General features: G+C 54.0%; 3 protein-coding genes across 10 annotated transcripts; 1 reads left to right on the top strand and 2 right to left on the bottom strand.

Annotated features, from left to right (window-relative positions):
* Positions 1 to 990: 990 nt before the first annotated feature.
* THTPA (thiamine triphosphatase) lies at positions 991 to 8155 on the top strand. 2 transcript variants are annotated; one of them, XM_017644958.3, is made up of 3 exons: positions 991 to 1122; positions 4691 to 5242; positions 6258 to 8155. In XM_017644958.3, the coding sequence occupies exons 2-3, from the start codon at positions 4696 to 4698 to the stop codon at positions 6401 to 6403; spliced, it is 693 nt and encodes a 230-aa protein (XP_017500447.1). In that variant the 5' UTR covers positions 991 to 1122; positions 4691 to 4695; the 3' UTR covers positions 6404 to 8155. The 2 variants fall into 2 exon arrangements, with proteins under 2 accessions (XP_017500447.1, XP_017500446.1); XM_017644957.3 differs by lacking the exon at positions 991 to 1122 and adding an exon at positions 3945 to 4307.
* AP1G2 (adaptor related protein complex 1 subunit gamma 2) lies at positions 7095 to 14810 on the bottom strand. 6 transcript variants are annotated; one of them, XM_017644954.3, is made up of 22 exons: positions 14688 to 14810; positions 14075 to 14279; positions 13556 to 13680; positions 13272 to 13413; positions 13051 to 13147; positions 12810 to 12886; positions 12602 to 12715; positions 12119 to 12199; positions 11757 to 11855; positions 11530 to 11585; positions 11245 to 11358; positions 10940 to 11080; positions 10803 to 10857; positions 10600 to 10722; positions 9840 to 9929; positions 9616 to 9743; positions 9269 to 9373; positions 8865 to 8985; positions 8652 to 8787; positions 7785 to 7948; positions 7481 to 7579; positions 7095 to 7398 (listed from the first exon to the last, which is right to left on the bottom strand). In XM_017644954.3, exons 2-22 carry the CDS (start codon positions 14276 to 14278, stop codon positions 7297 to 7299), a joined length of 2373 nt encoding a protein of 790 aa, XP_017500443.1. In that variant the 5' UTR covers position 14279; positions 14688 to 14810; the 3' UTR covers positions 7095 to 7296. The 6 variants fall into 6 exon arrangements, 5 of the variants coding, with proteins under 5 accessions (XP_017500443.1, XP_017500444.1, XP_036873260.1 ...); XM_017644955.3 differs by having other exon boundaries at positions 12602 to 12697; XR_012120603.1 differs by lacking the exon at positions 8652 to 8787.
* Positions 14811 to 15010: 200 nt separating this feature from the next.
* On the bottom strand, positions 15011 to 24967 carry JPH4 (junctophilin 4). 2 transcript variants are annotated; one of them, XM_017644960.3, is made up of 6 exons: positions 24198 to 24967; positions 23130 to 23679; positions 21612 to 22383; positions 18413 to 18531; positions 17548 to 17750; positions 15011 to 16615 (listed from the first exon to the last, which is right to left on the bottom strand). In XM_017644960.3, the coding sequence occupies exons 2-6, from the start codon at positions 23506 to 23508 to the stop codon at positions 16532 to 16534; spliced, it is 1557 nt and encodes a 518-aa protein (XP_017500449.1). In that variant the 5' UTR covers positions 23509 to 23679; positions 24198 to 24967; the 3' UTR covers positions 15011 to 16531. The 2 variants fall into 2 exon arrangements, with proteins under 2 accessions (XP_017500449.1, XP_017500448.1); XM_017644959.3 differs by having other exon boundaries at positions 15013 to 16615; positions 17548 to 18080; positions 24198 to 24959.
* Positions 24968 to 26710: the final 1743 nt, after the last annotated feature.

The raw sequence follows: 26710 nt of genomic DNA, 5'->3' as shown, positions 1-26710 counted from the left end.
CCACCATCCCGCGGCCGGCGGGGGGCGGCCGAGACCCAGACCCCTCCGGGCTGACAGCTCTGAGCCCCCGCACTCACTCGGCCTCCCCTTCCCTCTGAGACCCCCGCTCCACGCACGGTTCGGCGCAGTCCGTCTAGGCTCCCGTGACCCTCAGCCAGTCCGGCTGGCTCCTGGTCCAGCCTCGATGCCTTCCCCTCCCCATGTCTCCCTCCACCCCTTCATCTCTCTCTTCCCCCGGATCCCCGTTCGCACACCCTCTCCCCCTCAACCCCTGCTCCTCCTCCTCGGGCTCCCGGTCTGTCCGTCCGTCCGTGCCCCCCACCCCCACCCTAGCCCCTTCCTGTCCCTTCCTGTCCCTCTCCATGCCCTCCAGCGGCTGTCTCCGGGCGCCTCCTCTCCCCTCCGTGTCAAGCTTCCAAAGAGCAAGGGAGAAGAGAGAGAGGGAGAGGAGAAAAAAACCCAACCCAGCAGCATCGGAAATCGATGCACTTACACCTCAGCTGGAAGCAGGGACAGGAGTCGAACCGCGGCCGCCGAGCAGCGCGAGGCGGGGAGGGGAGGGGGCGGCTCTTGGAAAGGACTTCTTCGGTGTGTTGATTCCTTTTTTTCCCCTCCTCCTCCCTCCCTCCAGCGCTCACTCCGGGGCGTCGGGGACGGAGGTGGAAAAAATAAATAAATAAATTCACGGCGGTGAGGGAAGTGAAGGAAAATAATCAATGCTATTTGGCTGCGGCTGAAGTGTTTTCCCGGCTTCGTGAGGGGGTTTCCATTGATTCACCCTGGGCACTCGCTCGCTCCCTGCCTCCTCCTCCTCCTCGCCCTCCGCCTCCTCCTCGCCCTCACTCCTCCGCCACATTCACTGGCTGGAGCCGAGGCGTCCCACACAATGGAATAATCAATACCCAGGCGCCCGGGGAGGCCCCACTGAGCAGGTGCAGCGGCCCGCCCGCCGCGGTGGATGACGGGAGTGGTAGTCCTTCGGCTTCGGCCCCGGCCCCGCCTGCCAGTCCCTAAGCGTCCTGTCCGCCTGCGGACCCAAGACCAGTGAACTGTTGGGCCCATGCGCTGGCCACCTGCTGGACTCCGGCGCCAGGCCCAAACAAGTGCCTGCAGAGAGAACAGGTGCCTTTAAACTCTTCCCCTTCTTCTCGTTCGCCTGCCTACAGAAACCATACGCCTGCTTGTTGAGCTTTTATTTTATATCAGCTCTAGAGCAAGCCCTGGCTTCTACCAGCTTCCCAGAGCCGCCCTTGGCTTCTTTTTTCACAAACTTCTTCCTGCCTTATTAGTCCTCCTCTTCCTTTCCAGTTGGGTGCTAGAACCTTCTTTCCGACAGCAATTACCCCAAAGTCTCAGAGCTTCTGTCTCCTCCATGCGGTCGCATAATCCCCAGAGTTGGGTGGGGGAAGGGGAGATTCTAGCTTATGGTCCTCATCTTTAGTTTATCAGCTCATAAACTCTCCTGTATTCTAGTAACAGTAATTGCTAAGGTTTATTGAGTGCCCAGGGACAGTTCCAAGCACTTTTACGTGCGTTATTTAATCTTTATAACTAGTCCCATTTACAGTTGAGGAAACCAGGGCACAAACATGTTAATTAACTGGCACAATGTCACAGGGTCAGTAAGTGATAGAGCTAGGGTTCAAAACAAACCTCAATGGTCTGGCTCCAAAGCCCACACTGCTGCTATAGCTTCTTTAAAAAAAAAAAAAAGAAGAAAGAAAAGAAAAAACACGAATTCACAGGGAAAAAAGGAAAAAGAAACTAATACTTGGAATATTATGTGAGTTTGTCATTGAATTCTTATGCATAACTGTGAAGCAGTCCACACTTTACCAATGAAAAAAATGGGTTTAGGAAGGCAGAGTAGCTTGCCCAAAGCCAAATACCTGGAAAGTGAAGCTGGGAGTTAACCCCATGTCCGTCTGGCTCCTCAGTCTAATCTTTCCTTTCCATTAAGCTGCTACCTCTGTACCACTGAATTGGACCTTAAAACTTAGGGAAAAGATTTGGTCTTCTCCCCAGGGAACAAAAATGAAAAACAAAGTATGGATGAAAAGTAGGCCATTGAGAGGAGCTAGGGGCTGGGGTCTCTTCCTTCCCTTAACTATTGGTGTTTATTATAGTGTGGGGGCAGAGATGTGTTCATCCCTTGGGAAGGAATTGGTTCAAAGACACAGGGAATTCAGAGTGAAAACAAAGTCAAGAAAGCAAAGTAAGTTTTATTATACCCTGTAAAAGAGTAACAGGGTGGGCCTGCCCAAGCTCTGACAGGTAGGCTACTAAAGAGTATGACTGTGCAGTTGCAGTCCTGTCTGGGTCACCCAGGTGAAGGGAACTTGCAAGCCCAAATCAGAGATCTCAGTAGTCCCTCTCTGCTTATCTGAAGTAGGACAGAGAGGGTGAAGACTTGTGCTTAAGTCTAGAAGATACAATGAAATGAAGTAACAAAGATGCTTACCACTGGAAGAGCACAGAGACAAAAAATAAGTTGAGCAGTAAGAAGTCTTTATTTTAAAGCAAAAAGTACACACTCGAAGAAAGGGGAATGTGGGCAACCTCAGGAGGCACACTTAAGGGTTTAGGGTTTTGGGTTTTATAGGGCCTTTTGAGTAAGGATCAGCATAAGACATGATGTATATGAGTGATTCATAATTCCTTTGAAGTTTGTCCTAAGAACAGGGTTATTTAGGTGACTATGTTGGTTCAGATTTGGCATGCTTTATCTATCTGTCCTGGTTACAAAGTTACTTAATTAAGGGGCGGGAAGAAGAGGAAGAACAGCAAATAGATTAAGTTAAAGAATAAACTGGGCTTTTTTCTCAGACTAAGTAGATTTTATAATGACGTGACCCTTGTCCTATTTCTCTGCCCTACCTCATGAGGTAGGGAGAGAAGTCCTTGATTGACAATCTTTGGTCTTAGAGGCCTGATCTAATTGGTACAATGAAGGCATGGGCTGTGCTCTGATGTTTCTCTTTATCTGGAAAATTGTTTTTTATCTGGGGAATATCTGGACAGTCCAAGTCACTCCTGGCCTTTGAAACTTAAACTAATTAATTAAGTCTGTGAGTCTGTCTGGCTCTCTGGTTTTATCTGGTTAACTCTTTGAGTCCCTTTTAGTGGGCTTTACTGACTTTATTCTCTTCCACCCTGCTTATGTCTGTCTGTCTCTGCCTAAAAATCCCAAACTCAAGATGGCATGTCTGTAAACCAGTGTGCTCCCCACAATACTTCCCAAAGCAGTCAAAGAGTCACCCCCATGTCTTCTTGTGTTTTAAATGAACTTGAGTTTTTTCCTAGAGTCCCTTGGAAACTCAGTGACAGATTCCTCAGTCTGGCATTCAAGGCATTTTCCAACCTACTCTTCAACATTATTATTTCTAGTCTCAACTCCTTCTCCTTACATTCTGGCCAGGTGCTCTCCAGCTTCTGGGCCTTTGTTTATGCTGTTCCAGTCTCCATCTAGATCTCCAGCTGTTGAAATCCCATCATGTCTTTAGTTCCCACCCAATATAATACTTCCTCCTCTGACAGAAAGCTTCCTACCCACCCCTATTCTGAATATGCAGGCCAGGACATGTTTGTCTCCTCTAAAACTCCAGAGTAACTAAACTGGTCTTAGTTATCCTTCTTTTCAGCCCATTGCCACTGGGGCCTGCACTTACTGGGCAGCCATAATAATTAATAAAATATCTGCTGGACAGTGTCTGAGTGAATGGATTGTATTCCAGGCCCATATGCTACTAAAGGCTTTATCAAATAGTTTCTTTTTACACTAGCTACTACCCCAAAGTGAGGGGTTTGGAAAGTGGATTGGGGCCTCAGCTCCTTCCATCTTACTCTCCCCACTCAACTTTGGTAGAGTCCTTTTGGCACTGAGCGCAGCTGTCCTGTCACCATAGCGACGGTGGGGCAAGAAAGCAAAGTCTCCCTTTGGAACTACATCTCCCATCATGCACCCAGGCCCCAGGGTGCCCGGCCCAGCCTGAGGCCTGAGACCCCGGCTGACCCCAGGGACCCGGGAGGCGTCCAGGATGAGGAGCTGAGCGCTGGTGAACGGCTGCGCTCCCGGCCCACCGCGGAGGTCCCGGCCCCTAATAACCTAGCAGCCTCTCGGCCCCGGCCTGCCTTCGGCACCTACACATCGGGCCTAATATGGCCGCTAGTGCTGGGACCGGTGGGGTGCGCAGAGGCCGGGTTAAGGTCGGGGGCCAGGGACTGTTCCCGGCATTCCTCACGGGCGTAGCGTGGGCTCCCTTTCCCCATCTCCAGACCCCACGCGAGGGACACCCTCGGGCTTTGAGGTGAGACCTGAGGCTGGCCGGGGCTGTGGCGGGGGAGGGTGGGGTCATCCTGGGTATCCGTGAGCCACTTGCCTCCGGCCTGGAAACTGTAGAGGTGGAACATTGAGAGGAGGGCACCTGCTACATGGCTTGCTTCCTAGGGGCGCTTTGGATTGAGGGCATCGTTAGCAGTGGAAGGGATTTCACTGGGGAACTGGTATTGTTGCAGAACCAGAAAACATCAGAGACAGGCCATCCATCACTGAGGCAGGAAGAAAGAGCTGAAGCCCCCAACATCGAACCCTCATAAATTCTTCAGGGCGATCTTTACTAGACTGTCACCCTGCAAGGCTGAGCCTCACCCTTGGGAGTTCAGCAAATGTTTGTTGATTGACTGATTGCAGGTAGCATGGCTCAGAGCTTGATTGAGGTGGAGCGCAAGTTCATTCCTCGGCCTGGCACAGAGGAGCGTCTGCAGGAGTTGGGGGCTACCCTGGAGCACCTGGTCACCTTCCAAGACAGCTACTATGACACCCCTGAGCTGAGCCTCATGCAAGCTGACCACTGGCTGCGACAGCGAGAAAGTAGTGGATGGGAGCTCAAATGCCCTGGAGCAGCAGGTGTCTCAGGACCCCACACTGAGTATATGGAACTCACAGCTGAGCCTGCAATTGTGGCCCAGCTCTGTGAGGTCCTGGGGGCTGAGGTTCTGGGGACTGGAGGTGTGGCCGCTGTGCTGGGCCCACTGGGGCTGCACGAAGTAGCTAGTTTCGTGACTCAACGTAGAGCCTGGAAGCTTGTGCTACCTGGAGCTGATAAAGAGGAACAGCTGCTCAGGGTAGACCTGGACATAGCTGACTTTGGTTACACTGTGGGTGAGGTAGAGGCCATGGTGCACGAGGAGGCTGAAGTCCCAGCTGCGCTAGAGAAGATCTACAGCCTCAGCAACATGCTTGGTGAGGAAGACAGGCCCATTTGTGTTTTCCCAGTTCCTCTTCCAGATATACCCACTGGGCCAGTTAGTGAGGAGGGTCTTAGGGTTATTTCTCTAATGGGAATTGTTTTAGTTTTCTAAAGAACCCAGTTTGCTTAGGCTTTATCAAATAGTTTCTTTTTACAGTAGCCGACTAACCTGAATTTAATCCTTACATGTGTCTCTAGTTTGTGTTATTTGGTTTTCATACCTCTAGCCATGTCAACTTTCCTTCAATTCCTTGCTGGTTTTTTGCTTCAGTCCTTCAACCCACCCTTCCTGACCCCAATTCCCATCCTCTCATTTTCACAACCACCTAGATCCTCATTTAATTTGTCCCATTGGCTGTGAGTAAAAGACCAGAGCGTTCTATGTATGTGATGGCAGGGCCAGCATTGGAGATGATTTTCCTGTTCCCAGGCTCAGCTCCCCTGTAGGCAGGTCATCCACATGAGTGTGGGGTTGTGCACCACAGGGCCTCACAGCCGTGGGGTCCTATTGCCTCCTCTGCAAACATCCACTGAATTCCTTGCTGTATGCTCAGCATGCTGCCAGGCACTAACAGTAAGCCACCGACTTATCATGGTTCCCTATCACACAGAGGCTGGAATTTGTCAATCCCACCCCATGGTTGTAGCTGCTTCCCTTTTACATCCCTTGGTGTCTTTACGTATGTCTCTGCATGTGCTTCATTACTAACCTAATGAGCTTTGTCTTGCCTAGATAGGCTTTAATCTGGATTGGGGGACATGAGCAGTGACTAAAAAGAATTGATACTGAGGCACCCTGTCTTCCCAGCCCCCCTCCTGCCTGAAGTGGCCCTTTTACACCCCACTGCACAGGCTTCTCAGGAAGTGGGCTAGTGGGTTATAGAAGCTGGCTGTACAGCACAGAATCCCAGGGCTGTCTTGGAAACAACTGAGCTCCAGCTGCATGAGCAGGAGTCTAAGCACTCACGGCTCTGTCTGGTTCTCTCCTCATCCTCCTTTTGCCTGTAGGTGTGTCGGTGCAAGAGAAGGCGCCTGCCAAGCTGATAGTGTACCTCCAGCGCTTCCGGCCTCAGGACTGTCAGCGCCTGCTAGAAGTGCACAGCTCCAGAGAGAAGCCACAGGGGACTGATGATCCTGACAGTATCTTGGGCTAGGGTGTCACTTCCTCAGTGGGGAAGAGAGCTCTGGGTCTGACCAGGTTCATTCCTGGGCTCGCTGTGCCACTTTCCCTGGTTTCCTTTCCCACAGTGACTCCTCTCCAGCCTTCTATTCCTTCACCCTACCCACAGCTATCTTTCCTCCAGCCCTCCCAGACTGCCTCCTCTCCCTCATCCATCAGATGCAATCTGTGGGCCGCCCCTCTCCCCTGGCCGCTAAGCAGCCTCCATTGATTTCCGCTCGTGTTTATAGGATTTCCACTTAGCTGTGATCAGTAGTTAAGCACAGGAAAATCCCCTGCCACCCCCTCCCTTGGTCGATGCCATTGATTCTGCCAGCGGCTCCTAAACTGCCTTACAGCTGAGTTAGAGATGAGGGGAGGTAGCAGGGATTTCCCTGCCTTGGGGTATGGAGAACAGCAGCAGGTTGGGTAAATGGGTGGGAATCCGTGTTAGAAATCCAGAAATCCTGGTTTAATTTTGCATCTATGCCAGGCTCTGGCCAAGAAGGCAGAGTGCCCCTAGTGGAGGTTTAGGGGCAGATTTGCTCCCCAACCTGAAAAGAGGCAGAAAGAAAACCTTCTTTGTTGAAACAGGATCCTAAGGCTCAGGGGAAGATAAGTATTTCCTAAGAAGTCGGTTTCTTTGCTGTTATTCATAGATGTTTTCTGCCTCAAATATGCCCAAATAAGGCTATTCCTCCTCAGGCTTTATTGGGCTTTTCTCATTTGTGGCAATGGGGAGGGGGCAGGCCCCCCCGGCAGTTTCTGCAGTGGCAAGCACAGGAACAGAGCGCTGGTGGTCCTCTGGTGTAGGTAGGCTCCAAGGTGCTGGGACCTCCTGTGGTGTTGGAGCCACAGGAGAATTTCAGGCTGTGAGTGGAGGCTGCCTTACTGCCATGTCTCCATAGGCAAGTTGTTCACCTCAAAGATCTCCTGCACCAACTGGCCAAAGTGGTTGTAGGTGAGGCGCAGCTTTAGCCGTAAAGTGGCCTAGAAATGGGAGACAGAGACCAGGGTTAGCACCTCTGACATCTGTCCCTGGATCTTATCCATAGGGTGCTTTTTAGCTCACCTTGTTAGGATTGTGGATTTGGAGGAGCTGGGTCATCGGAAGGCCACTCTGAGCTGGAACTGTGTCCCCACTGGGGGCCTGTAGCTGCAGCTGGAAACTCTGAAGATAGGAGGTTGGGGCAGAGCACAGTAAGGCAGCAAGCTGGGCTCAGGCAACCCCTCTACACTCAGTGGTCTTAAATTCTTCCCAGAACTCCCCAAGTACTTGTCTCTGCATGTCACTCCCTTCCCTACCCAGTTTCTCTATTAGTGGCTTTTTCTCCCAGAGTGCCCTGGCCATTACTGAGTGCTGGTCTTCCACAAACCTTGGGCACAGCAGCCTGGCAGATGAAGTGGGTGACATCACCCCTTGAGGTGTTGGTAGCAGTGACAGTGATTAAGAGCACAGCAGGGGTTTCAGGGGGTCGAACAAAAGACAGATTCAGCTGGAGTCCTTCGCGCTCAAACACTTTGAGATTTGGGATGGGAGCTAGAGTAGGGAGAGAGAAGCAGCTCAGTGTACAGGCTGAAGATAATGAGTTCATGTATTCATTCAGCAACAATTAGGTGAGTGCCCACTGGGTGCAGGGCACTGCTTGAGATGCTGCTGACAAAGTGGACAAGAACATAAGTCCCTGTTGGAGCTTATAGTCTAATGGAGGGATAGAAACAATAAACAAGAAAACAACCAATATAATCACAGGCTATAATTGGTGCCATGAAAGAAATAAACCATGCCAGAATAACTTGGAGGAACGAACTTAAAAAGAAGTGGTGAGGGAAGCATCTGACATTTTCGCTGGGGCCTGAAGAGAATGAGCTGGTGATTTGTGCTGAAGAAAGCACATTCTATGTAAAAGAAGCACGAACTGCCAAGGGCTGGAGGAGAGAGGGTCTGAGGAGCTGAGGTGCCAGAGGTGTGTGTAGTGCTAAGTATATGAGATGGGCTTGGGGGGGCGCAGGCCCTACAGGCCATTAACAAGTACTGAACAAAAGGAAGACAGTGAGTGGTGTATAGAAGGGGGCCGGGCACAAGCCGATGAACCCTTCTACCTGCCAAGATGCGGGTGTGATGGGGACACACGGCAGGGAAGAGGGTGCATGGCCCTTAGTCCTTAGGCTAAGAAGCATCATCACATTTCCGCCCCCCAACCCCTCAAGACATCTGCCTTCTTCCCCCTGCTAAGGCCTACCAGGGGGTGGAGGAGCCCAGGGAAGGTCCAGGAGGTGTCCTAAAGCGCTGCCTGGGGAGGGATCTGGAGCGAGGGGATGCTGGGCAGCCCCACATGGGCCATCCAGAAGGTCTAACAGATCCAAGAGCTGGGAAGCCTGGGGGAAAGGGCAACAGGGTCAGGGCTGTGTGGAAGCCCAAGTCCTCTTCCCTCTGTGGCTTCTGGCCTCCTCACCTGGGGCTCTGTGGGAACAGGGGTTGCTTCTGAAGGTCGGACTTCTTTGCTTTCCTTTGCTTCCTCATTAGCCCGAGGGCCACCTCGCTCTGCAAGAGGCATTTTTTCCAGCACAGCAGCCCTGGGAGAATAGAATTAAGGTGTATCCCTCTTAGGCGGACCCTGGGCTTTTCACAAGAGGCATGTGGGGGGTGTAAGAACATGGTAGGTTGAAAGTGCCCCTCAGATTTCCTAGATGGCATAGTTACTGGTTTTCAGATGAGCGAGGGGACCTGGAAGCCAGCTTAGCTTCAATGAACTGTAGGTAGGAGGATGCCCCTATACTCAGAAAAGGACACTAGGAGAGACATCTAGGAAGAAGGCAGGGGCTTGGGTCCTATATCGCGGCAGAGTGTGGCTCGCACCTCATGTGGTCGTACTTCCGGAAGATCGTGTTATACTCTACGGCCCGCTGCTGCAGCTCCAGGTCCATGCAGCTCCCATAGATGGACACCACCTGGCGGATGCGGCTGGGCCACAGGGTTGGGTTTGAGTAGGACTGGCCATCTGCCATCACCCTTCAACTCTCGGATGGGGCAGGGAAGGGGGAGGCCCCACAAGACAGGGAGATACCCATGACACTTAGCTCAAAAGGAGAAACCTGAGGACTGGAGTTTTGGGTGTGTGCCTACAGAGAAACTGGTGGGCATAGTAAAGAGATGTCTCACTGGATGCACCAAGAGGGTCTCTGGGAAGGGCTGGGAGCCCTTACTTGCTGTCCCCACGGAGCCGGGTGCTGAGCTTCATGAGGGCTGTGAGGGCATATCCTCGGGTGGCTGGCAGGGACATGTGGGACTGCAGTACCCTCTCCAGCAGGGCTAGCACCTCTTCTTCCTCCACCTTTAGGAGGGGTGGGGAGAGGGTGACACACAGGTGGTTAACCTAGGGCCAGCTCTGCCAAGTCCCTTCTCAGTGTACCCCCAAAGCAGGTCCCACCTGAAGAGGCTCCATTTCCTCACAGCTACCCTCCAGTAGGAGGTCCCCGAACTCCCCGATGCACCAGGCTGCCACTTGCACCAGTGGTTGCTGCATGGAGTAAGAAAAGTGTGGGCCAGTATCTGGGTCCCCTCACTTCCAGACCCTGATACATCCAGTAAGGTGGTGCACAGAACGGTAGGGTTTGGAAGGGTAGGGAAAGGGAAGGGCCTTGGCACCAGAGCAGTTAGGTTAGCGTTTGTTTTCCAGCTGTCCTGGCTCCTGGGCTTCCTCTGCCCTCTGGTGGCCAAGCTTCTGAACTACATGGCCCGACCACAAGGGGTGCAGCAAGGACGGAGGCTCCCTCCCTTGGGAAGGGATGGTGTGTCTAAGCACCCTACTTAAGTAATGTGGTAACGGGGCTACAGATACTGGCTGACATCTGTTAAGTCATTCAGCATTCAAAATAGTAGTAAAACCTAAGACATGCAGAAAGAACTTTCATCTATTTCATTTGGTCCTCAACACAGCTCTGTGAAGATAGGGTAGAAAGCTGAGTATGCTGGCCATGAAGAAAAGTAAACAAGTCATGTGTGTCACACAGCCAGTAAGTACCAAGCTGGGACAGAAGTCCAGGTGTTCTAATTAAAAGGGCTCTGACCTTGAGTGTTTCCTCCATTAAGTAGGTAACTGAGCTTCAAGGAAAACCAGACAGGAGTCAAGTGTAGGGAGAAGGTAGCCCAGGAAGGTGGGGAGGGCAGTCTGGGTTGTGGGAAAGCACCTGGGAGATGTCCTCTGCCAGGGCGCTGTAGAGGCAGCGCACAGAGTAGGCATGTAGCTCCTGGGCACCACTGATCAGCTGAGTCAGGTTGGCCACCGCGTCATCCCGCACGTGGGTGCCCGCCTGGAGATGGTGGTGCAGCCACATCAGTGTGGTGAGTGCTGTCCACTCCCACCCAGCTCTCAGACCAGTCCCTGCCTCACCGTTGTCAGCACGCGCAGGATAGTGTCTATGTGCCACCGCCTGGTTGGGGCAAACCTAAGGGACATGGGGCTCTTCAGCCCTGGTGCTGACCTTCCCCAGATTCTACCCTCTGTCTCCTGGGCACCTGTCACCTCACCTCTCTGCTGCCAACAGGATGCCTGAGGCACAGTCAGCCCGCAGATCAGCAGGGCAGGACTCCAGAAAGCCCTGCAGCTCGTGTGTCATGGCTCGCACGTTGGAGCTATTCACCAGAGCCAAGCTGAGTTCCAGGGCTCGCCTGGCAGCAGAAAGAAGTGTGTCTACACAATGTCCAGGTCACCCTGAGACATGCCTTAGGCCCTCTCATTGCCCAGGCACCTGTCTCCTTAGGCCCCTCACACCAGCTGCTCTGAGCTGGTCTGGGTCTTGGCCACCATGTGCTGAGCCCTCCATCCTGCTCACCGGCTGAGGGAGACATCAGGTTCCCGCAGACATTCTATCACGGTGGGCCGGTGCCGCTGGACAGCACTGTGGTCAGACTGCACCAGCCGCAGCAATGATGTCAGGGCTACGTACCTGGCCATAGTGGGAGAGGCCTGCTCATGCCATGGCCATCAGCCCCCTCCCTGCCCTGTCCTGCCTTGGGTCATGGGATAAGAGGTAGGTGAGTCAGGAGACTCTGAAAGAGGGAAGGCACAGGGCCAGGGGCTCAGAGGCACAGCCCAGCCAGACACCTGAGACTGTTACCTAATGTTCTTGTCACTGTTGAGCAGGAAGCGGCCAAGAATGTTGACAGCTAGAACCTATGGAAGGCAGAGGTTGGGGACAGTCAGGGAAGGAGCAACCTGCTCATTCAGGAATAGGGACTGCATGGAGCAGGAGGATGAGGTGGGAGGAGAAACTCGGCAACAGGGCCTGTCTGCCTGGCTGGGGTTGTGAGTGGGCCACAGTGAGCGAGGCATATGGGAGGGTACCCGCAGGCCAGCAGCAGAGCGGATATCCATGATGGTGTGGACTGTCTCAAACAGGACCGCATTGCCTGCGTTTCGGCTGGTGTCTGTGTTAGTGGCCACCTGAATAGGTTTGAGAGAAGATACATCTGTAAGGGTTCTGTCCTCTTCTCAGGTATCTCGAAGGTCTCCACCAGGTCATCCCTCAACCATCTAATGACATTCCCTGAGTTCTTACGTATGTCAGGGGCTACCACACTGAGACTGTGTTCGTCTTCCGAAGATGAGAGTCTACACGGCCACAGCAATTTTAAGTAATCGTGTGAGGGATGCCCAGGGATTACAAAGCAACACACCTAGCCAGAGACCCCTGCCCAGTTCCCCACCTGGGCCAGCAAGTCATTCATGATTTCACTGCTCTCCTCATGGTTCCGGCCCAGAATTCGAAGCAGACGAAGGATCTGGACCTGAGTTTGTGTTGAAGGTGGAAAGGTGGAGAGGTTCAGAGGGTAAGGAGTCACAGTGCTGAGGAGGTGAGTCCAGCATCGAGGAGAGCATTGGGAGGGGTCCGGCTGGTTCCAGTGAGCCTCCCTACCCCTTCCCCACAGGTCCCTTGGCCCCCATGAGGGCATCGGAGGTATGTGAGGCCAGGGGATTTGGGGACAGGCTTTTTCTTGTTGTTACCAAACCGGATTTTCTGACCTTCAGGCATTAGTTCCCTGCACTGGTTCGATGACCTAGGCAGTCCTGTGTCTGCCACCCTCCTGCTCAAGACACTGAGTGAGCCAAAGTGTTCTCTGGGTGACCACTGGCCATGGGCTCACTGCTAAGATTTGTTCTGGGGATGTAACAGGGAAGGGTGAACCTACCTGCAGGAAGGGGTCGCTGACTCCAGATATGCTATGCTCTGGGGAGTATCCTGTCATCAACAGAGTCTGGAGGATCTGCACCAGTTGGGGTACCACCTGGAGGGAGGATACAGCCTTGTCTGGGCATTCTCCATAATGCTCTGCAGTTTCTGCCCCATTCCAACCCCACTGCCCCTTTTCCTGGCCCACGGCCTGCCCCTTCACCCACCTTTCGAAAGTGCTTGAGGGCTGCAGGACTTCGTTCACAGAGCTCTGTGATCAATGTGATGGTGCCCAGCAGGATGCCTGGGGTGAAGGTTGGGGAAGTAAACGATGGGCCATGGACACAGAGCCTATTGCCTGTGTGCGACTGTGTGCACAAGCTATTCTCCTATGTACTGGTGTCCCCATTTTTCACTTGTGTCCGTAGCAAGAGCTGAGGCCAGGGATGGGGAGCTCTGTGGCCTTACCATGGTGGCGTTCATGAAGCAGGTGGACACAGGGTGGGAGGAAGATGTTGGAGAGCTCAGGGACCTTCCGGATCATGTGCACTGCAGTCAGAACAGCCTGCAGGGGTCAGGGGGCTCAGATAGGGCAGGGGTGTGCCAGAACATGACACCCCCCACCTCCACCACATGGTAAACAAGGGACAGTTTCTGGAGGGGCAAGTGCCTAGTGTCCTGCCTCTCACCTTCTTGCGTACATAGGGGCTGGGCTGCAAAAGCAGTTTCTCCACCTCAGTGGCCAGGTCCCGGCACATCTCAGCAGAGCCCATGGCGCTCAGAGTGCATAGGGCCAGGCCTTGAACTGCCTGAATCCCTTGGTTCAGGTCACTGCAGAGTTGGGAGGGTGGTCAGTCAAGCCTCTGAGAAATCCAGATCTTCCCAGTGCCTCATAGCAGGCAGCCCCCTGGGATTTCCCAGTGTCCCACTCTCCCATCTCCCTGATTCCAAGTGCTTCCTGGAACTCTCTCACTTCTTGATGCTGTTGGTAATGAGCAGGTGGGCATCCTGCCTCTCATCCAGTAGAAGCATAGCACCCAGGTAGCCCACCCTCTTGTCTGTGAATCTGGGGGAGCCGATCAGTTTCAGGCACTCCATCTATAGAAAAGGGGGCAGACCAGGAAGGGGCAGGGGTGAAACCGAGGCACAAACACCCCTTTTCTATCTTCCTTCTTAACACCAGATTAACTTGTGGTGGCACCATATCCTATCACCCTTCCTTCAACAAGAGGCGAAGCTCAAGAGACTCAAAGTGGGTAGTTTCGAGGAACTAAGAGTAAGTAGGAGGATGGGAGAGGAAAGGAGATGCCTTGAATGGGAGTAGCCGGAGAATGAAGGGTTCAGTCCTGCTGATAACCTATAGCAATTGTAAAAGGAAAGGAGGTCAGTGGTGCATGCTGAGGGCGGTCTCAGAAATCCCATATAATAAAAACATTAAGGGCGTAAATAGGTGAAGGCGTCCGAGGCCTATGGAGGAATCCCTGCCCAGTACCTGTCCAAAGTGGGCGGGGTAGCCCAACATGTGGACGTAGAGCAGTTTGGCCAGCTGGCGGTGCCTGTACAGAGGATCCCCATGGCGGAAGGAGGCTCGGATGTGGGCACACTCCTTTTGGATCACCTCCCTCTCCTGGGCCTGGGTCTTGGCCCCACGAATCTCCTCGATTAGATCTTGAAGCTTCAGTGAAGGTGTCACCATTCTGAGGGGGGAGGGTCAGAGCCCGGAAATGGAGAGGGTTTTAACCCTCTCTGGCCGGGAATGCTGGCCTTTCTGCTCAGGATTGCCCTATGTTAAGATTCCGAGGGCCCGAGTCCCACAGCTATCCTAAAGCTGGGGCATTTACCTGTACTCCCCCTGCGTTTCTCCCAGTTTCGCCCCCACCTCGCCGCAGGAGATCACCACTACGCGTGCGTCACCACCCCACCTCGCGCCCTTTCCTACTGAGCATGCGCCAGGACCCCGCCCATTTTTCTCCCCCACCCTGGTTTCCCATCCCTAGCTAGATTCCTTTCCTTCCTGAGCCCTGCGATATGTCTCCCATGGGATTCCAGCCCCCTTTCATATCCCAGGCGGCCTCAGCTTCCCCACACCAGGACGCCAGCCTCACCTGGCTTGTGCTTCAACTCGGCTCTTCTCCCCCTAGCGCTTCCTGGTACGGGGCTGACGGGGGTTGGTGCTCGGTCCGGTCCTCCCCTCTCCCCGCCTCCACCACGGGACCCCGCCCCTCCTGGGCCGCTCTGCTTAGCTGCCTGGAATCCGCGGACCTCAGGTCTCCGTATTTGGAGGATGCGGGGGGATGGAGCTCTTACCCGCACAGGAGCGGCGAGACTGTGTAACAGGCTTGGGGCTCCTCACGGGCTCTTCGTACATTCTTACCACCCGAAGACCCTCAGCTGTGTTTGAAGCCATCGCACCCCAAAGGAGATGACAGTCCCCCGCTTTTTTGAACTTTTTTATTAATATATTTTTTGTTAAATTTCTTTGTATTTTTTTTTTTCCTGCAAGACGTGGTGTTGGCGGCACTGTTGTAGTTTAACTTCAATCCCAAATTCCATGAAGTAGAAATCAGAAGTAAAGGTTGAGAGGAGAGGAAGGAGGGGAGACAGGCCAGGGAGTAAACAGTTTGACTAGAAAAAAGAAGAGGGTGTGTGTGGTGGGCATTCCCAGGCAAGGCCATTCCTTGAGGCAGGGGGTTGGAAGGCAGCTTGCACTGCCTCATGCAGGGGAGGGAGAAAAGATCCCCTGGGGACCCTACAGTCCTCTCTTACTAGGGCTTCCCCAGGGGAAAGCTATCACCAGGCATCAGCCACAACCTCAAACAGGGCTCTCTGTCACCTCTCACCCTGGTTTGACTCCCACCTCTACCCTGCCTGGAAAGTATGTGAGATTGGCTTCCTTTGATCCCCTCTTTCTGTTGTTTTCCCATTTCACAAGATTCTGATGTGATGGGGGAAGGGATATAACCCATTTAGCTTTTTTCTCCTGTGGTTCCATTCTCCAGAATGGAACTGTGCCTCCCCACACCACAACTGCTGGAGCTGGGAAGTGGGGTCCTTGCTCAAGTGCCTCTAATCCTCTGCAGTAGAAATGTCTTCTCCAGGCCCCTTAGAAATTCAATCAAAGGCCACAAGTGAGTCTAGACCAACCAAATAAACTTTTAGGGGGAGAGAGAAGGGTTGGAGTGTCAGTGGGTGGATTTGGCTACACTGTACATTTTCTTTCCTTTACACATTGCTCTTGACATGGCATGCCACCCTGGGGGGCTGGATGAGGGGCTGGCTGTTGAGGAAAGTGATAGATGGTGGGGAGTCATTCTACTTTTCTTTTCCCTTAGCTCCTTCAGGGAAGGATGGAGTTAGGCAAAACCTGGCTCAGTGCTTGGAGGTGACACAGGTTCTCCAAAGTCAGAGATGGAGGCTGCACCTCCTCTGGCTTTTTCCCTAGGCCTCAGATGGACAACAGGCCCTTTGAGCCAGTAGCTTGCCCTGCATACAGTCTCCCCTTCTTCATTTTCTCTCTTTCTACTCAGCTTCCAGGAGACTCCTCAGGACACCAAATCCCCAAACTCATAAAAGTTAGGTCTAAAGAAAAGGCGGGGAGGGTGTGGGGCAAAGGTATGACTTAGATTTGTGTGTCTCAGAGAAGAGAGCAACTCTGAGTGAGAAAAGCCCTTCATATGTAAACAATCTAGAGAGAAAGAGAGAGAGAGAGAAAGGGAAGGGGGACAGGAGAAGGGAGTTAGGAAGACAGAAACAGATCCAGAATAAATGAGAGAATCTGAAAGGACAGAGGGAACGAAAAAGCAAGAGACAAAAACAAAGAGAGACAAAAGAAAGGGTGAAAGGGAAGAAAGATAGGAGGAGGAACAATCAGAAGGGGGAAAAGAGAAAAAGGCAGGCCAAGGACATGTTGAGGCAGCAACTGAAGCCAGAACTCGGCCAGGCAGGAGCCTCAGGTGAGGAGCTGGGAGAACAGGAATGCCAGGCTAAGGTCCAGGAGAGCCACGGCTCCCACCACCAGGGGGTTGGCAGCTCCCTAGAGAGATAGAGGAAATGAAATGCAGTCTTAATCCCTGAGGACCAGGTTCAGTGGCAGGTCCTACCTTCCTCGCCTGGCTAAGGTGGCAAAGCCAAAGGGTCCCAGGCACCTCTTTTCAAAGGCCAGGGCAGGGAATCTCCAGTCTTTGTTTTAGATTGCACAGCACCCTTCTTCTCCCAGGTCGGGTCCCTCTTTCCCTCTGCCTCCCTCAAGTCGGGAACAGCACTTCCTCCCTCCTGCTTCCACTCTCTTCCCACCAGCATGTCACGTGGCCCAGGCAGAAGGTGCCTGGCCTTAGCAGACGACTTGGCAGCAGTAGCTGGTACTGCAGTAAAGCAGAGAGGGATGAGAGGGTGAGGATGTGGTTGCTAGGAAACAAGAGAAGGCCTGGAGTCCAATCAGAGTAGAATGGTTCTGGGGAATCTCCGCCCCTCCTGCCTTCTTTCCCATTTCCCTTCTTCCCAAGAGAGGGAGGGAGAGTCAGAGTAGGGAGGGAACAAGCTTTTCCCTTTTTATTTCTGGGCACCAAAGAGAGAAAGTGTGGAGGTGGGATGGGGGTAGAGTAGGAAACTGGAAGTTGGAAATGATATGGAAAAAGAGCAGGCAAAATGTTCTGGCTTTACCGTTAATTATTAGTTTTGTAACCTTGGGCTAGTTTAAGTGCTCTGAGCCTCAGCTCCTCCATCTGCCAACAGAGGGAGTTGGACATGAGGGTCATTAAGGTTCCTTCTAGCTTGCAAGTTCTCAATTTTTTTTGAGATGGGGTATGATCCAATAGAGGCAGTCATAGAGGAAGTTGAGTCCAAATCAAAGCCCCTCAGAGGATCAGAAAGAGGTCTGCAAAGGATGAGAGGCAAGGCTTTGAGGAGAAGAGGGACCAGAAAGGAGCAGAGACTCTGGGCCCAGAGCAGGGATGGAGGGTGTCTCACCGGCTGGGCAGGCCTCTCGGTTGCAGCAGCCTCCTCACGCTCTTCCGTCAGGCTCCTGGCTTCAGAACCCCTTAAGGATGGGCCTCTCCACACTGGCTTGGCCACAGGCTCAGGCTCCGAGCCCCCTGGGGTGCTCAGCTGCGGCAAGGGCTCTTCATCTTCCCCCTCCTCCTCTCGAAGACTTCCAGAACTGTCGCTGCAGCCTCCGAGGAGTGGGGAACCATCTCTGGGTCCTGGCCCTTGCATCCCAGCCTCATCCTCGGCCTCATAGCCAGCTAGTTCCTCTGCCTGCTCACCTGGGCCCCCCCACTCCTCAGGCCAAGCTCTGGGGCTGGAGAAGGGACCCTGGTCCCCTCCGGGAGGCAGTGGACTCCGGTGGTCAGGAGGTTGCCAGGGTTGGTGGGAGGAGGCAGGACTGCTGGGCAGTTCAGGGGAGCCCTCTGAAGGGGTCAGTCCATTCTCATACACCCCAGGGCTGTCCTCATCCAAGGGCTCTGTGTCGGAACCTTCTGAGTCCTGCCTGGGTCTGCGGCCTGGGGCAGGGATAGCTAAGAATCAGAGGGGCCTAACTTGGCCTTGGGCTGCAAAAGCTATAGCTGTCTCTCCTCTGGGCACATCCCAGGACTTTGGCATTCCCCAGGCTTATAGCCTCTCATTGCCAGGCCCTAATACCCTAGTCCTTATTACCCTATTTCATGAATTCCCAGTTCCACTACCCAAACAACTGGGCCTGGCCCACACCCTCTGTCGCCTTGGACCCTCATACCTTGGCTTTTCTCATCCCCAGTCCCCTGCAGGGATTCCATTCCCCTTCCCCCTAAACCCAAGTCTCTCCAGCTCCCACCGCAGGCTGCCCCCACCTCACCTGGGGCCTCTAACATGGGTTGCAGGTCCTGGGCTATCAACTTGGCCATTCGAGCTGCTTCCACAGCCTTCTCCGCGACACTGCTTGCTGCCACTGCCTTTAGAAGGGCATCTGCTGCCCTGTTGGGTGCCGGGGACAGGGACTGAGCACATCTGTCCTGGTGCTCCAGCCCCTGGCCCACATCCCCACCACATACCATTCTCTGGATCTGAGCTCACCTCTGGAGTCCTCACCCTTGCTCCCACCCTGCCAGCTGCTCCCCTCCCCTGGCCTGGCAGGGCATCTGGCCTTTGGTTTCTTCGCCTGGGACTAGGTTGTACCAGTTGTCATCACACCCTCCAGCTCTTCTCACACCCTTCCACCTTTATGTCCTGTAGTAACACTTCCAGCTGCAGGGGCCAGACCCTCCCCCACTGCCCTCAACTTTGTTATTCCATTTCTGTTCCGCTCTTCCTGGCAATAAACAAGACCCACTCTTAGCACATCCCTTTGCGGTAGCACCTGCTTGATGCTTCCACGCTATTCCTGCCTGCCCCCTTTTGCTCTGTTGGTACCACTTGTTTTATCAGCTCCTCTCACACTTCCTGAGGGCACGAAGCTCTTTCCAGCAGTTTCACCCCACTCTGCCCCTTGTTCTGGGCCACCCTCTCCTTGTGTTAGGAGGCTTTGCCTTCTTTATTCTGCCATCCCTTATTATTTAACCCTGCTCCTTCCCTGCAGATTTCCCAACATGAGATTTCAAAGCTTGCTTTTCTTCAGCCTCTTCTGTTATTACATTGATTTCCTTCCTTCACTGTCTCCCTGCCCCAGTCACTGTCACTGTCTCCCTGCCCCAGCTCACCCTTTCTGAGCTTTGGAAACTAGAGTAAGGGTAGGTCCCACCTTTCTGCTATTATCTATTCCCGCTCCCTGCCACAGGCATGCTTTCTCACTATGGTGATGACATCTTCCTGGTAAACTCTTAGTCTCTCTTCCACAGTTCCCTCCCATCCTGCCTTGCCCCTAGGTAAAGGTAACCTTGAAGCATTATCAGTCTTTTCCCTACTGTTGTTTCCCAGTTCTCCCTCTGATGTCAGCTGCTTCCTCAATTTTCCCTTCTCTTTGTCCTCTGCTGTTAAGTGTGGATGCCTTGTAGTAATTAAATCAGTAACTTAATGTAATCTTGACTGAAGGTGAAGCACAAAGGAGTAGAGACAGAAATAATCAGATATACTTGCTATGGGCTTGAATGGATCAAGACCCATGACTTCCCCTGGCCTCAGGCCTGTTTTCTCTGGCTTCGGAAGGCAATCTGGGTATGGGGAGAAGGGCAGTAGTGTCCACTGTAGTCTTAGGTCCACCTCTTTATCTTCTTGGGGGATATGGTTAGTCTCGGCCCCTCACACCTGGTGGGTCAAAGACCTTTAGAGCCTGCTTGGAGGGACCTCAGATAACCCTGTTCTTCCATCTTGGGCATTTAAACTCTATATGACCAGACCAGACCAGTCCTGAAACTGAGCTGGTCTCAGGGTTTAGGGCAGGAGATAAGGTTTACAGTCTCAGGTTGCATTAACTTCTATTGTAAGCCGAGAAACCACAACCCTGACAAGGGCCTGTGTTTTTGAGTTTGGAGCGTCTTGATAATCAAGTTCTAGGCAGCAGACCCAGTCTGTAGATCTAGGCATCAGGCTATGCTAGGCTACCTGGCAGAGACACCTGCTGCTCAGGCTCTGCTGTTTCCATGGCATCTGGCAGCCAATCAGGTTTACCAGGCCTGTTGCTGGGGAGACCAACCAGCCTCCTCCTACTGCCTGATCCTCCAGTTACTGAAATCAGTTTTGCTGCACATGCTTGCTCTGGATCCAGCCTAAGTACTCCCTGGTGCTCTGCCCTCCCACTTCCCTGGTTTAAGGTCCTGTACTCTACCCACCCAGACACTTAGATATAGCTACAGATGTACATTCTTTGATTCAAGCATCTACTCTGGATATGACATGTTCATACACACACACACACACACACACACACACACACACATACACACACACACACACAGCTTGTCGCCCATTATAGAAACCCACTGAAGCATTTTTGGACAAATATGCTTGACCTGTGATCCCCTGAAACAGTCTCAAATTTAAACAAAATCTTTCAACTGTGCCCTCCCCTTTAAAGAAAATCCTATATATAAAAATCAGTATGTGTGAATTTTATAAATCAGGGACCTATAAATCTCATTACAAAAGAATTTCTTGCTTTCTTTAGATCTGTGATATCTAAACCAGTAGTCACAAGCCATACGTAGCTATTAAGCACTTGAAATGTGGCTAGCCTGAATTGAAATGATGTACTGTAAGTGGAAAATACATACTAGAGTTTGAAGACTTATAAAAAAGGGGGAATGTAAATATCTCATTAATAACTCTCTATTGTTTATACATTGAATAATATTTTGAAAACTTTGGTTTAAATAAAAATAAATTCATTGGTTTCTTTCAATTCTTTTGTATGGTTACTAGAAGATTTAAAATTACATATTTGGCTTATATCATATTCCTACTGGACAGTGCTGTTTTGGACAACAAAGTTCCTGATGCATAGAAATGTAATATGATTACAGAAAGAAAATTTCATTTACAGGCAAGCCACCTCCCCTCAGACCTCTGTCAGCTGGGTAAAGGGAGGCAGAGGAGGCCATGCTGAGAGGGACTATCTTTTCAGGTGGATAGGTCAGATGTACAAACTCGACCTCCCCAAGGCCCAGTGTTGAAATACCAGACTGTGGGAAGGCTGTGATACGGTTAGGAATGCACACCCCCTATCTCTCTGTCAGGGCTGCTGCTGCTCCCACCCTGGAGGCTGGATCAGCTGCAATAAAAGGAAGACTAGGAAAGTCTGAGTTCCAAGAGGTTTCTGCACCTGTACAAGGCAGTGCTCATTGCCACTCCCATGCACAACAATGACACACATCCCCACAAAAGACACTGAGACACACTTACAGGCTAACACGGCTTCCCTCAAATACCCAGTCACCCATATCCACCTGCAGACTCAGATATAAACACCCCAAATCCCCAGGGCTACAACTGCCTAGGCCTGTTCTTGCCCACCAGGCCTGAGGCCTTGGGTCTTGGTCCTCCTTTAGGCACCACCCCATTTCCCTGTCCCCAGGGTATCATTTCCCCTGACCCCAGCTTTGGCCTATGCACCTGATGCCCACCTGGCAGCTGCGATCTCCTGGCGCTGGCGCGCAGCGCTCACGGCTCGACGGGCGCCCTCAACGGCCCTGTCCACCTTCTCCTTGACTTTGCCCCGCCGAAGGGCCAGAGGCAGAAGGCTGCGCACGCGGCCTCCGTGCACCAATCGGTTGCGCTTGTACTTGCCCTCCTCGCGGGAGCCGTCGGGGCGTGTGGTACGCCCATAGCCATGCCGCCGGTTGCCCAGCCACTCGCCCTCGTAGCGCAGCCCGTTGGAGCGTTGGCTCACGCCGTAGCCGCTGCGCCGGTCGGCGCGCCATTCGCCAGCATACACCTCAGTGGCCGAGCCCTCGATGAGGGCCGGTGGCGCAGGGGCCGGTGGCCCACTGGCTTCGGAGCCCGGGGGTCCTGTACTGCCCACCTCGCTGCTCACCTCGCTGCGCAGAGAACCCCGTTTGCTGCCCAAGGAGCTGCGCCGCCCGCCCGCCCGTAGCCCGCTGAGCAGCAGCGAGCGGCGGAAGAATCCACCGGCCGCGGGAGTGCGCTTTCGGGAGGACGCGCCGTCAGCATCCCCGGGGCCGGCCAGCACGAAGCCGCCCCGGGAGCCGGAGGCCGGGCTACCTCCCTCGTCGCCTGGCAGGGGCAGGGGCGGGGGCGGCGTCGGGGGGTCGCTGTGGCCCGAGTCCAGGGAGGTGCGGCGGGGCGAGCGCAGCAGCACCGCCTGATGGTACGGCACACTCTGGCGTACCCCGTAGCCGTGGCGCTTCCCGGCCTGCCACTGGCCTTGGTAGGTGCCTGCAGACGGGGTAGGGCGGGGAGAAAGAGTCAGGATCTGCTGCTCCTTGCACCCCAGGCCCCAAGCTCCCCTGGAAGCCTAAGTGTCTGGTGCGAGAGGTGGGGGCAGTCAGCGTGAAGGTCGGGGAAGAGCACTGGGAGCTGGGGACAGGTCAGTTTGGGTTGGAAGGTGTGGAAAAGCAGAGTGAAGACAGGTAGCAGAAGATACATGGATTTTGGCAGTGCAGGTAGGCAAGGGAAAGAGGCAGGGACAGGCAAGCTGAGGCATGTGAAGTGAAGGACAGGCAGTCCTGAGGGTGTGAAGGACAGGCTGACGGGTGGTGGTGGTCGTGGTGGTGGGTGTAGACAGTCATGTGACAAACAAACAGGACTGCGAGGGGCAAGCTGACTGAGGAATGTGAGGGAACAGGCAGACAGATGGAGAGGGAGGTGTGTGGGTCAGGCAGAGAGGAAAGGAAAGGTGTAAGGGACAGGCAGAAGGTGGTGTGACGGACAGATAGGGGAGGGGTGAGGGCAGGCACACTGGAGAGAGGAGAAGCAGGCAAGGGACAGACAAATGCAGAAGGCGAGTGTGATGGTGGGCGGAGAGGGCAGAAAGATGGGCACTGGGGGCGGATGTCGATGGGGAAGGCATATGGGAAAACGGCGGGCACTGGGGACAGGCGGCTGGGGAGGCATACGCTGGGCAGGCCGACCGCGAGGCGCACGCGGACGAGCAGACAGGCTGTAGTGGGCCGGGCCCGCACCTCCGTCGGAGTAGGTCTCGGTGCCGTAGCCGTCCTGGAAGCCGTCCTTCCAAAGCCCGGCGTAGCGCAGGCCAGACACGCTCTCCCACACGCCGCTGCGCCCCTTCAGCCCGCCCAGCCACTCGCCGCGGTACGTCCAGCGGCTCTTGCGCTCCACTCCCAGCCCTTCGCGCTTGCCCTGCTGCCAGTGGCCCTGGTAGCTGTGTCCGCCGGGCCCCGTGAAGACGCCCAGTGACTCGAAGCCGTGCGCCCAGCAGCCGCTGTACTCGCCCTGGGCGCCGGGCCCCGTGCACACGCCGTAGCCATGTGCCCGCCCCGCCTCCCAGCCCCCCACGTAGCAGCCCCCGTCGTCAAAGTCGAACTTGCCCCCGGGGGACATGCAAGTAGTTTGCGCGGCCTCGGCCCCCTGGCGGCTCAGAGCATCCTGGGGCTGGAGAGCCGGCTGGGGGCCTGGGAGCGGGGCGAGGCCTGGGGGCGGGGGCAGTTAGACCGGGGCCGTGCGGGGGTCGCCCAGCGCGGGCTGGCAGGGCCGGACCCTCATCCTGAGTGGCTGCGGAGAAAGAGGGGGGAAGTGGCGGCGAGGCCCCTCCTCTTTGCCCGCCGCTCCCAGGCCCAGTAGCTCCGGGGCCAGCACTGCCCCCCAACCCCCCACCCTTCAGCAGCGTTTTCCAACAGCTCCTAAGCTTTGGAGACGTGGGGGCTCCCCCACCCTTTCATTCTGGTATAGGGCCCCTCCCAGGAATTGCGGTCTCAACCCCAAGCGGGAGTCCCACTTCAACCTAGAACCCCAAAGTGTCGAGTGTGGATGGCAGTTTGTGGGGGTCCCCAGAGGGGGATGGGCAGAGTCGTAGGCCACCCGCTTCCCCGGCTGCTGTCAAGTCCCCTCTGTCCCAGTTCTTTGGCTTCCCAGACAAGGGGGAAAGATGTGTGAAAATGCAGGGGGGAGATCGGAGTAAGCTGGACAGAGAGTTTGTTGGGGGGAAAGGATGGGAATGGGGGAGTCTCTTAAGGGAAAAGGAGAGGGTGGGGATGCGCGGACAGGCGGAAGGGAGGGGGCAGGTTACTCACCATGTGGGCTGGGGCTCAAGCCGCTTCCCAGGCAGATCATCCATGGCAGGATACCTCCACTCCCACCTCTCCCCGCCAAACCAAGCCCCCTCCCCTTCCGGAGAGACTGCTCCAACCCCAGAACGAAGGTGGGCGATCCGCAGGAGAAAGTCCCCTCTCTCCCCAGCTGGAAGAGCCGGCGGTGGTGGGGGGTGGGGAGGATGAGAATAGTGTAGGGGGGGAAAAAATCTGTTTTGGATGGAGATAGGGAAGAGGAGCCGGGAGCTGGATGGAGGAAGAGGAGGCTATCTAGAGGGGGTGTTTTTATTTTTTCTTCTTATGCTTGGGAGAGGAAAAAAATCAAAATTCTGATTCCATCCCAGCACAAATCAATGTTTGCTCCATCCCAGCATCACCAGAGAGGCTGGGCCAGGCAGATTTAAAGGGGCAGGAAGAAGGGAGGAGAGGGTGGGGAGAAGAGGAGGTGATGAGATGGTGGCGATGACAGCCATGGGGTGGGGGGGATGCCCAGGCAGACCAGGATGAGTGCCTAGTAAACCAGCAGTGAGGGAGTGGGGAGGGGAGTAGAGAAGAAAATGAGGCACAGAGACCCCCAGGGTGGACAGTAACCCTGGGATTCTTCTTGGTGTGGGGTGAGAGGGAGGGGTGGGGAGAAGAGAAGAGTAAGGGGGAGGAGGCTGAGCTCAAGATGGGGAGGCTGGGGGAGGCTAAGCCAGGAGAGGAGGAGAGATGCTGGTGTGGCCAGGAGAGAGCCAGAGGAATACAAAGAAAGGTGCAGGGGTGAGCGCTAAGGAGCAGGGAGATATGCAGGAGCAGGAGGGAGGGAGACACATTCTGGGGCTGGTGAGGGATGGCAAGGAGAGAAGCAGGGGAGGAGGAGGAGGAGAAAGAAATAGATATGGAGGCAGTGAAATAAGGTTTGTGGAGGGAAAAAGAAGAAAGCTCTGCACAGGCAACAGCAGGCATGGGTGTAGAAATCCAGGCAGGGAGAGCCAGAGCACAGGCAGGAGGGCTGGAAGCCGTGTTTGTGGGGCTATGGGGAGAAGGAAGAACCTGCCAGCTGCTGGTCTGAAGCCAGGAAGCCTTTGGGCTTGGATGCCTGTGGCCACCAAGTCCACTGTCCTCCCTAAGAAACCCCTGCAGGGGACCAGGGGTCTCCCCCACTCGTACTTTCTGAAGAAGCTTGAAATGGGGCCCTGCCAGTGCTCTTCCAGGGTTGCCGTCCTCCACCCTCCCCAGCGATTTCTCCTTGGGCTGCCCCTCTGAACGGGGAGGGGAGGCATGCAGGGTATGTTTTTGAATGGGGAACAGGGGCTCCTGCTTGGCTGTCCAGTGAAGATCCTGGGCTTTGGAGTCCTCTCTCTTGCAAACATAGAGGTAAAGACACATAGACATGTTTGGGTGGACCCTATGTCAAAGCCCCCCTCAGCCTACCACCCTTCCCCAGCTATTCACCAGAAAGGCAGCACATCTTGGGCCTTACTGTTTATAGACAGAAGTAGTTATATCCTATCTTTCCTGCTCCTCAGCTTACTTAGACCCTACATCTAAGCATTGAGGAAGGAGGACGCTGTCCAATTACACAATTAGAACACTAGACCTCAGACTTTTTGCACCCTGTAACTCCTCCCAGGATTCTGTGTACTGGGAAACCTCCAAGACTCAGGAGCTCCATTTTGAGGACTTCGGTAAAATAAACAGCATGAAGTTTGGGATAAACAGGAATTTCCCTTGCACTTTGTTTTCCTAAAGGTGGATATGAGTTTGGAGAAATGTAAATGTTAAGCTTTCAGGGACAACATTTTCTAGGTGCCCAGCATGGAAAAGGGCAGCATGCATTCACTTGGGGCAAGACTGGTGGTGGAGAGGTCCTCCCTCCCTCCCTCCCTTTCTCCATTTCTCCATTAGACATTTACTTAGATTATTGCATGCCAGGCACAGTGCCAGGTGCTAGATATACAGTGGTGAGGGCCATGGTGCCTGCCTTCATGGAGCATGCTGTCTATCAGAGAAGACAGACAACTGAAAAGAAATAGTAGTGTAGTTAGTGCTGGTCCAAAGTGACAGGTTCGAAGGGTAGAAACAGGCAATAGGGGTGGAACCTAACATGCTGATTCCCTAGGGAAAGAGGCCTTTCCCATGAATCCAGAAGGGAGTTCTGGGGCAGGCCCAGCTGCATCACGTCCCTTACCCCTAGATAGTCAGGCCTTCCTTCTCCACACAGGGCCTTGTCCTACTCAGCCCCTAAGAGTTTCCTTTTCTCTAGGAAAGGAGGAAAACACGAAAAAACAAACCTTGAGCCTCATGAGACATATGCCCTGTTCTTCAGTGAGAAAGAGTAGCAGGGGTAAGTGGAAGGTGGAGGGCAATGTCTTGTTGGTAGAGTGACTCCACACTGAATTCTAAGCTGCCAATCAAGGTGTAGGGGCTGCTGAACCCCTGAAGAAGTCACTGAAGGAACTGCTTTGAAATTTGCAGGGCACACAGTGGCAGCCCCCCATGTCTCCCTGAGT

The sequence above is a fragment of the Manis javanica genome, chromosome 8, assembly GCF_040802235.1.
Source record: "Manis javanica isolate MJ-LG chromosome 8, MJ_LKY, whole genome shotgun sequence".
Taxonomy (NCBI): Eukaryota; Metazoa; Chordata; class Mammalia; order Pholidota; family Manidae; genus Manis; species Manis javanica.
This window is presented reverse-complemented; position numbering and strand designations above follow the sequence as displayed.

Excerpts from the sequence above, each read along its gene's own strand:
- JPH4 (XM_017644959.3), bottom strand. The coding sequence starts at position 23,508 with ATGTCCCCCGGGGGCAAGTTCGACTTTGACGACGGGGGCTGCTACGTG. Across the intron at positions 18,532-21,611 it reads CAGGAGATCGCAGCTGCCAG|GGCAGCAGATGCCCTTCTAA; the intron begins GTGGGCATCAGG and ends GGCACCCAACAG. Across the intron at positions 16,616-17,547 it reads CCGAGAGGCCTGCCCAGCCG|GGAGCTGCCAACCCCCTGGT; the intron begins GTGAGACACCCT and ends CTATCTCTCTAG.
- THTPA (XM_017644958.3), top strand. The coding sequence starts at position 4,696 with ATGGCTCAGAGCTTGATTGAGGTGGAGCGCAAGTTCATTCCTCGGCCT. Across the intron at positions 5,243-6,257 it reads CAGCCTCAGCAACATGCTTG|GTGTGTCGGTGCAAGAGAAG; the intron begins GTGAGGAAGACA and ends TTTTGCCTGTAG.
- AP1G2 (XM_017644954.3), bottom strand. The coding sequence starts at position 14,278 with ATGGTGACACCTTCACTGAAGCTTCAAGATCTAATCGAGGAGATTCGT. Across the intron at positions 11,856-12,118 it reads TGAATGACTTGCTGGCCCAG|GTGGCCACTAACACAGACAC; the intron begins GTGGGGAACTGG and ends AAACCTATTCAG. Across the intron at positions 9,374-9,615 it reads CGGCTCCGTGGGGACAGCAA|CCGCATCCGCCAGGTGGTGT; the intron begins GTAAGGGCTCCC and ends CCTGTGGCCCAG.